Source organism: Bison bison, unplaced genomic scaffold (genome assembly GCF_000754665.1).
Source record: "Bison bison bison isolate TAMUID 2011002044 unplaced genomic scaffold, Bison_UMD1.0 scf7180017864519, whole genome shotgun sequence".
Classification (NCBI taxonomy): Eukaryota; Metazoa; Chordata; class Mammalia; order Artiodactyla; family Bovidae; genus Bison; species Bison bison.
In genome coordinates, this window is record NW_011495072.1 from 21682891 (window position 1) to 21693089 (window position 10199).

Sequence of the window (10199 nt, forward strand, 5' to 3'; positions counted from 1 at the left end):
CATGAAATGTTCCTTTGGTATCTCTGATTTTCTTGAAGAGATCCCTAGTCTTTCCCATTCTGTTGTTTTCTTCTATTTCTTTGCATTGATCGCTGAAGAAGGCTTTCTTATCTCTTCTTGCTATTCTTTGGAACTCTGTATTCGGATGTTTATATCTTTCCTTTTCTCCTTTGCTTGTCGCTTCTCTTCTTTTCACAGCTATTTTATGCATAACGAGTTCAAAATAGGTTGAATAACTTGTTTAAGTAAGTGGCAGAGCTGGGGCTCAACCCAAAACTCTTTAATTCTAGAGTAAGTGATCTAATCACTGGGCCACAGTTCTCTCTTATAGGTCATTTTTACAAATTCCAGTCCATTTATTCATTCACACATGAAGCAGATATTGATTCATTATAGTAGTTTTCTTTTTAAACCTTGACACAGTACCACAAACATAGGGGCTTAAAAACAACCCGAAGTCATAACCCTAGAGTTCTGTAGATCTGAAGTCCAGTGTGGTCTCACTGGGCTAAACTGAAGGTTTCAGCCTGTCTGCATCCCTTCAAGAGTCTCTAAAGAAAATTTATTTCTTACCTTTCCAGATCTCAGAGGATATCTGAATTCCTTGGTTAGTGGCTCCCTTTCTCCATCATCAAAGACAATAGCATAGCATCTTCAGGTCTCTTTCTGACTAAAGCTAGGGAAGGTTATCCACTTTTTAACAATCATGTGATTAGGTGACGTATTCGAGGTTCCCAAGATTAGAGCTTCAGCATTGTTAGAGAGCTAATATTCTTTCTATCACAGGTCCATTCTGTGATAGAAAGTTCAAGTTTTGATTCAGGCAATATGAGATAGACAGGAGGAGAAGGACAATAGCAAGTAAACAAATGCATATGCAAGACATTTTCTGATAGTGATGTGTATTTTCTGACAAAAGTTCAGAATTTCACTTTCCCCCAAGCATGCCGTTTATACATTCACTCATTCAACATTTTTGAGTACCTTCTATGTAAAAGGAGTTCTGTGCATTTCAAGTGGGCTTCCTTGGTGACTCAGTGGTAAAAGAATCTACCTGCCAATTCAGGAGACACGGATTTGATCCCTGGGTTGGAAAGATCCCATGGAGAAGGAAATGGCAACCCACTCTAATATTCTTGCCTGGGAAATCTCATAAACAGATGAGTCTGGTGGGCTGTAGTCCACGGGATCACAAAGGAGTTGGACTTGACTTAGTGACTAAACCATGACAACAGCAATGAATTTCAGATAGAATTGTGAATGGACAGAGGTTTTACTCTGATGGAATATTCTCATAGAGGCAACAGATAAGCATACATACACAAAGTAGAGAACATGATTTTTAGATAGTGGCAAATGCTATGAGGGAAATACTCCATGCTCATTCTCCTGTACCTTTGCATTTTTCATGTATTCCCTCTTTTATTTAGTTTAATATTCAAGTGCTTACAGTGTTTCAGGCAAAGTACTAACTAAGCACAAGGTTTACAGTACAGAACACAGATCTGGCTTATATGTCATTAGTGTAGTGAAGGGAACAAATTAGTATAAACCATGCATTGCGGTGAGTGCTGTGGGGATGATGCAGGTATTGGGAGACATACAGGGGGCCATGGGCGCTCTGCCTGGGTCTAGGACAACTTTTCCCCCCACTTCCTCTTCACTGAGAACTCATGCTCATCCTTCTGGATATAACCTAGATGGCTTCTCTTTGAATAATAGTTTCAGGTTTATAGTAAGTGCTTAACACAAACATTTGTGTTTTTATTTTTGTTTTATAATAGTATTGTTTTTAAAATTACACAGTGCTTTCTCAGTTTACCCAAGAGATCGATGATTATTCTTACAGTTGTGTCCATTCACATTACTACATGACATGGGCATTGTGATTGTGGAGTGAAAGTGTTAAGTCGCTCAGTCATGTCCAGTTCTTTGTGACCCCATGGACTATAGCCCACCAGGCTCTTCGGTCCATAGAATTCTCCAGACAAGATTACTGGAGTGGGTAGCCATTCCCTTTTCCAGGAGATCTTCCCAATCTAGGGATCAAACCTGGGTTTCCTGCATTGCAGGTAGATTCTTTACTGTCTGAGCCACCAGGGAAGCCTGGGCTTTGTTATTATATTTTAGTAAAAGCACTCAAGTAAGCAAAACCCCTTTATATATGTGTCAATTATTGTATACAATGTAGAAACAAGGGAAAAGGTGTTGAAGAATATACCCCAGCTGTTAGCAGATAGCAAATGACCAGTTTTGGCTTTCTGCATTTGGGCAAATAGACATTTGTGGGATGGATGAATAAGAACTGCCCAATTATGGCTAAATGGCTTGGCTTATAAGGTAGCGAGCATCCACTGAGGACTGAACAGATACCATCCTGCTCAAATCATACACCCTTCTGCTTGTGTTTTATTTTAGTTACATTTTGACATCTGGTTAACCTAGATGGTTTCATAACTGAATTAAAAACCAAGAGAGCATAAATAATCAATTTCTGTCCTGCATCCAACTTGCTTAATAGTTTCTTATGCCATAATTTCCTTTTCTGCAAATTAAGGGTAATAGACCTTCTGAAAGGATAACACAATTAGACTGGTTAAAAGGCAGTCATATTCATAAGTACTAGGGAACCAGAAAGTTTTCTAGTATGTATAAGTGAAAACTGAAAATTTTCTTTTGTGACATCCATGCCAACTGAATAAAATCTGTGCATTATAAAGGATTATGATCCACTTTAAAGTTGAAAGTATTTGAACAAATGTCACCCTTCTTTCACAACCCTTTGCATTCAGTTTTCTTCTCTTCTGGTTCTGGACATTAAGTGGGATCTGTTGGAAGAAGAGCGAAATCTCAGGCTATTCCTATTATAGAAGCTCCTTCATGAATTTGCATAGTGACCAGGCTGTATCCTGGGGCCGCTTATAAACAATACTTGAGTCATACAACTTAGGAATGAATTGAAATTTAAGCGAAACTTAAGAGGATCATAGCCCAAGCTCAAGGATTACTAATAAGCCAACACAACTTGGACAAGTAAGGCCTGAGCTCTATCTGAGGTGGCCTCTGGAGATGAAGGAGAAGGCAAATACTTTCCAAAGTCATATAGATTCTGTAGAAGATTTTCTACACAAACCACACTTATACCATTTCCTACTTCTCCCTAATAGTAGAGTACAGATGTAGCCTCACCCCTATGTGCTCTGGTGGCCTTCTTTCCCCTGTTTTTAATTTTATTTCTCTTGCATTCACTGATACTTAGTTTATGTCCACTGGCTATTCTTTTCCAGGCAAGAAATTAATCAAGAGAGAAAGGAAGGGTGGAGGCACCAAAATGCTCTATCCTTACTTCCCTTTGACATCTCCATTTCTCAAAAGTACCACCCTCAGTAGTCATATTGCGTATTCTTTATAATAAGCTTTATCTTGAGTCAATTTTTTTATCTGTCAAATGAAGGTAATGATGATATCTTACAGTTATTTTGAGGACTTCATAAGTAAAATGCTTAGAACATTGTCTTGAACAGACATCGCTCATGAAAATCATAGCTCTAATGATTATTAGCATATTAATATTATTCAGTTATCATTTCATATTCATTTTGTTTTAATAAGGATGGTTGTCTTTTAGTGTTCTGACAGATATGAAGAAATGCAAAGGTAAGAAGTCAGTAATGAGTCAGAAAATCTCACTAGCAGCTTAAATTTCACTCCCTGTTTATATGCGTGAGTCAAATAAGAAACTACTCTACTAGATGCATCACTGGAAACCTGAAGTGGTGTGATATTCTTGTCTTCTTACTCATGTGGGCAGATCTCTTTAATATATTCTCTTGGAATGGCAAAAGCATCCTTTTCTCTTCTCATCTCCTCCTATTTCTCTCTCATGTCTACTTATTCTTCTTAACTGAGATTATTCAGCTCTTCTAAGCACAGGCTTAGAATACACAGACGTAGCTCTGAAGGTCATATGCCAAAATGAAGATAATCCAGCTTCTTAAATTTATTTCCTAGAGTATTGAGACCTAAGATAGTTTGCAAAAGGCTGGGACTTGGCTAGATAGAAACCTTGTATCATATGAACTGTTTAAATATTCATAGTGTGTACTGGCAGCTAACAGGGCTACAAACTTTGCCCAGAAAAAAAAAAAAGAAAAAAGAATTACTGAATTTCATAGCATCCAAAAATGGCTGCCATGGACTAAAAGCTTAAGTGCTGATTTTGGTTTAATCTCTTAGTCAAATATATATTTTTTTTATTCAACTGAGGACAATAGGCAAGTGGTTATATGCATTTGTAAGTATTTTTCTGACTATATTATCAGTATCAGATTCTGACATTAATGTCATAAAAACTTATTGTACTGTGAAAGCCATCTCTTTAATAATTACTAGTGACTTGAAATAGGGGCTTCCCTGATGGCTCAGACAGCAAAGAATCCTCCTGCAATATAGGAGACTGGGGTTCAATGCCTGCATCAGGAACGTTCCTCAGGAGAAGGGAACGGCCACCTCCTCCAGTGTTCTTGTTGGAGTATCCCAAGAACAGAGGAGCCTGGCAAGCTACAGTCCTTGGGGTCACAAAGAATTGGACACAACTGAGCAACTAAACACACACACGGTGACTTGAAATAACTGACACATTCCTTCACAGTCAACAGATTCACTTCTATAGAAATGCATATAGGAAATTATGAGCAGTTGAGCTATAAAATAAATCAGATTGGGGAAGAACTGCGTTTCTTGACATGGTGTCTCGCAACTTGAAAAGATTTCATTCTGTGCAACCAGCTGACACTTACACGTTCTTCATTAGCATATATGAAGATGCCAAAAATGTAGGTGTTTACTGCTTATTTTGGTTTAACTGACACATTTCTCCCATATAATTAAGGGTTTTTTGTTGTTGTTCTTATACTGGTTGATAAAATTTGTTAAAGTATTTTCACAATTTCAGATAACAGCATAAAAGTAAATGTTTATACTGTAATGAACTTTAAATTCTTTTTTCCAAGTAAGATCTATTTAGTGAAATCCACTTGATTTTGTTTTTTATAGATATGCTCACAAGTTTGATTTTTATAAAGTATGTGTGCACTCTCAGTAGCCAGTCCTGTCCAACTCTTTGTAATACTGTGGATTGTAGCCCACCAGGCTCCTCTGTCCATGTGATTTCCCAGGCAAGAATACTGGAGTGGGTTGCCATTTCATCCTCCAGGGGATCTTTCCAACCCAGGGATCAAACCCACACCTCCTGCATCTCCTGCATTGGCAAGCGGATTCTTTACCACTGAGCCGCCTGAGAAGCCCCTTTTTAAAGTGTTCATCCTCTCAATTTGGTATACACAAATGTAAACATTAGAAACATTCATTAGTTTTCCCTTTCCAATAGTATTTATATAAAATGTAAATTCAGATAAAATGAGAGTAAGTAATTAAAAGTTTATGAAAAGTGACTTGGAATGTCTGCAACTCAATATCTTAAATGATTAATGTTACATAAGAATTGACCATTACTTAATATAAGGTAAGTACAATTAACTAATCACTACTTTTAAACTCTACTTTTAAGAAACTTCTTCAAAAAATGTATAAACTGTAGTTAATTATTTGAATTATATAAATATATCGGTTCCTATAAATATGTGTGTACAGATACATGTATAAGGTGTATATCAAGGAAATACATTCACGCTTTTTGTTTGCTATTTCAGATGTACATTACCAACACAATCAAAGCCAAAGGAACAAGACTTGCTAAGCCCGTTTTATGCCTAGGCTTAATGTGTTTGGCTTTTCTTACTGGACTCAACAGAGTTGCAGAATATCGAAATCATTGGTCTGATGTGATAGCAGGCTTTCTGGTTGGAATATCTATAGCAGTATTTCTTGTAAGTACAAATTTCTTTACATATAATTTATTTCTTAATTAATGTGTATAACCACCTAGTAGACAATACAGGTGTGAATCACTGGGTTTAGCTTTTGAAAGGTGGTCTATGAAATGGAAATACGTATGTTTTAAATCACTCATTTCTTTCTTCTCCTTCATTTGTTCTGCCTAAAGTCAGGCTTGGGGTGAAAAGTGTGTATTTTCTACATTTAAAAGTGAAGAGAATATTTTCATGCAAAGTGGAATGGGGCTAAAAAAACACTCATACCTCCCTAGATGTTTTTTCTTTTGAATTTATTTTTTGATTGGAGGAAAATTGCTTTATAATATTGTGTTGGTTTCTGTAGTACAACAATGCAAACCAATCATAATTTATACACACACACACACATATCCCTTTCCTGTTGAGCCTCCCTCCCCAGCCCCCTCATCCCACCCCTCTAGGTAATCACAAAGCACCAGGCTGGGCTCCCTGTGTTATATAACATCTTCCTACTATTTTACACATGATAGCATGTATATGTCAGTGCTACTGTCTCAATTTGTCCTGTCCTGTCTTTCCCCCAATGTGTCCACAAGTCTGTTCTTTACATTTGCATTTCCATTCCTTCCCTACAAATGGGTTTTTAAGACTGGTTTATTTGAATGTTTAAAAAATTTCCTCAGGGCACTTAGCGTCCTGAAGTATGTAGAGTATCCCAAAGTGCCCTGGTGCCTCCAAACAGCCCTCTCCTGAGCTGCCAAGTCCGTGAACCTGATAACAGGTGAACCTCACTTGTGAGATGAACCGGTCGCCTTCAGTGACTGAAAATCCATGGAGAGTTTCCAAGGCAATATCACTCAAATCAGATTTTGCCAGGGAGTGAAGAGCACACACAGTGACTCCTAATGAGGCAAGCCTGCCATCTCTACTTCTGTGATAAAAATCTCCTTGGACTATTTCTGTAAATTTTAGTTCTGTAGGTTTAGTTGTTTCAATCTGGCTTTCAGTTCAGTTCAGTCGCTCACGTGTTCAACTGTTTGTGACCCCATGAACCAAAACACACCAGGCCTCCCTGTCCATCACCAACTGCCGGAGTTCACCCAAACTCATGTCCATCGAGTCGGTGATGCCATCTACCATCTCATCCTTTGTCGTCTCCTTCTCCTCCTGCCCTCAATCTTTCCCAGCATCAGGGTCTTTTCAAATGAGTCAGCTCTTCACATCAGGTGGCCAAAATATTGGAGTTTCAGCTTTAGCATCAGTCCTTCCAATGAATACCCAGGACTGATCTTCTTTAGGATGGACTGGTTGGATCTCCTTGCAGTCCAAGGGACTCTCAAGAGTCTTCTCCAACACCACAGTTCAAAAACATCAATTCTTCAGCTTTAGACTTAATTAATCCTTTATAGGTATGGATATGCAACATTTTTGTTGTAGTTGTCGTTTAGTCTCTAAGTCATGTCCAACTCTTTTGTGACCCTATGGACTATAGCCCACCAGGCTCATCTGTCCGTGGGATTTCCCATGCAAGAATACTGGAGTGTGTTGCCATTTCATTCTCCAGGGGACCTTCCTGACCCAGGGATCAAACCAATGTCTCCTGCATTGGCAGGTGAATTCTTTACTGCTGAACCACAGGGAAGCCCGATGTAACATTTTATCTAGATGGAAAAAGGTGTAGACTACTGAATAAATCAAAACGTACTTTTGCATTGACACATTGCAAGAAACAGTTTATATTTTAATTACATTTAAATTGTTTCTCAGGAGTAACTTTCTTTCTTCAGCTTCTTTTCACTAGTTTATAACAGTACATTAAAGCTTATACAAACTTTTCCAGCTACCAATGATTTGCACACTGTTATGTGCCGGGCATTTTATATAGGTTATTTCTTCTAGACTTCTTGTGGTAAAAGTAGTGACTATATCCTGATCCCTTTCTAGACCGTTTTCTATTTTTCTTTCTGATGCCTTTCCTTGCTGTGTCCAAGGTCCCTTGGAAACTTAGGCTTACCTTCCCTACCCCCAGAGATATCCTGTAGCCTCATGCAAACAGGGGCCCACGCATGGCCCCAAACCTCTCCCTTGCTTTCACTTAAGACAGTTGAAACAGGCTAACTTTTTATAAAACAAACAAAAAATGCTTCACATAAATCCTAAGAAAATAATCATAGGCACAGCAAACAGCATGCCAAAAGTTGAAGCATCAAAGCACTAGCGTCAGACGTAACTGAATTTTTAGTCCGTGGGTCTGGAACGTCTTGGCTGGTATTTCATCAGGCTTCATCTCCTCCTGTGGCTGTGGCCATCTTCCCTTGACTGCCAGTGAACATTGTGATACCTTGCAAGGTTAAGCCTAGAGCACTCATATCTTCCTTTCGCTTCCTCGTCTGAGAACCATGTGGGGAATGATGAATTGGACTAGGGGTCCCCCTTGAGCTCAAGACCCTCTTACTGCACATATTCAGAACCTTCCATAGGGCCCTGCAACCATTCCCATACATCCAGGGAAAGGACCTTATAAAAAGGTCATATGGAAGTGCTTTAACCATGTAATGGCTAAACAAGCTTTTATGCATAAAAATAGTGTTTCTGATTTTACTGTGTCAGTGTAAAAGTATGTTTTGCTTTATACAATGGTCTCCTCCTAAACCCATAGGAGGAGAAGATGAGGTGCCAGCAAAGATGTTCCAGACCCATGGAGCTGAAATGCAGTTACATCTGACAATAGTGCTTGTTAAAGGGGCCTGCAAAGGGGTCATAAATATGACTTGGCTTCTCTGGGAATCTGTTGCTGGAGTCAGACAGTAATGGCCAGTCTATTCCCTCAAACATTCCCTCCTTTTCTTCTTTCATGAAACAAACATTTACTGAGACCCTACTCTAATCCAGGCATTGTGCTTGGTACTGGGAATAAGTACATGAAAAGGATACAATCAAGGTACTTAAATAGATTGCAGTCAGGTGGGACGAGATGGACATGAAGAGTTCTATAGAGGATGAACGTAATGGTAGATGTATGGTACATATACTCAAGAGATCTACTCTGTTTGAATTAGGGACAAATCAGAAAGAAGAGACAATATATAAACTTGAAGAGTTTGTAAAGCAGAAAGGTGTAGCTTGGGGCATAAGGAATGAAGGGCAAAGAGCACAGTGCACTGGCAATATGAAACGTATCATAAAATAAGCATGTATGAAGCCCCTAATGTATTCTAGGCCGAAGGCACAGTATGCATCTGGCACCCAGAAATGATACCAGTCGTCCAAGATGGGTGACAAGAAGGGGAATGAAGAAGCACACAGGGGACACCCTGAGCCTTGTGTGCTATGACAGTAATTTGGGCTCTTGCTTAAAAATGTAGGTGATTTGGCAGCCTCTGTCAGCTCCCAGACAGCTGAAACAGAGAAAAAGTCTGGTTGAATCTCATCCTCACTATCTACTCAATTTGTGCCCTTAAGCAATTTACCTAACCTCAGTTTCTTCCTGTTTAAAAAAGGTTCAGTTCAGTTCAGTTCAGTCGCTTCGTCATGTCCGACTCTTTGCAACCCCATGAATTGCAGCACGCGAGGCCTCCCTGTCCATCACCAACTCCCAGAGTTTACCCAGACTCATGTCCATCGAGTTGGTGATGCCATCCAGCCATCTCATTCTCTGTCATCCCCGTCTCCTCCTGCCCCCAATCCCTCCCAGCATCAGGGTCTTTTCCAGTGAGTCAACTCTTCGCATGAGGTGGCCAAAGTATTGGCGTTTCAGCTTCAGCATCAGTCCTTCCAATGAACACCGAGGACCAACTCCTTTAGAATGGACTGGTTGGATCTCCTTGCAGTCCAAGGGACTCTCAAGAGTTTTCTCCAACACCACAGTTCAAAAGTATCAATTCTTCGATGCTCAGCTGTCTTCACAGCCTAACTCTCACATCCATACATGACCACTGGAAAAACCATAGCCATGACTAGATGGACCGTTTGTTGGCAAAGTAATGTGTCTGCTTTTTAATATGCTGTCTAGGTTGGTCATAACCTTCCTTCCAAGGAGTAAGGATCTTTTAATTTCATGGCTGCAATCACCATCTGCAGTGATTTTGGAGCCCCAAAAAATAAAATCTGACAGTTTCCACTGTTTCCCCATCTATTTCCCATGAAGTGACGGGACCAGATGCCATGATCTTCGTTTTCTGAATGTTGAGCTTTAAGCCAACTTTTTCACTCTCCACTTTCACTTTCATCAAGAGGCTTTTGAGTTCCTCTTCACTTTCTGCCATAAGGGTGGTGTCATCTGCGTATCTGAGGTTATTGATATTTCTCCCAGCAATCTTGATTCCA

General features: G+C 39.4%; 1 protein-coding gene across 2 annotated transcripts in view; it reads left to right on the plus strand.

Moving 5' to 3' along the window:
• LOC104981741 (lipid phosphate phosphatase-related protein type 5) overlaps window positions 1-10199 on the plus strand; it is a 136681-nt gene that overhangs the window by 84105 nt on the left and 42377 nt on the right. For both annotated transcript variants that reach the window (XM_010831004.1, XM_010831005.1), the window contains exon 4: window positions 5712-5888. In XM_010831004.1, coding sequence (XP_010829306.1) covers window positions 5712-5888 — 177 coding nt within the window. The remainder of the gene's footprint in view (window positions 1-5711; window positions 5889-10199) is intronic.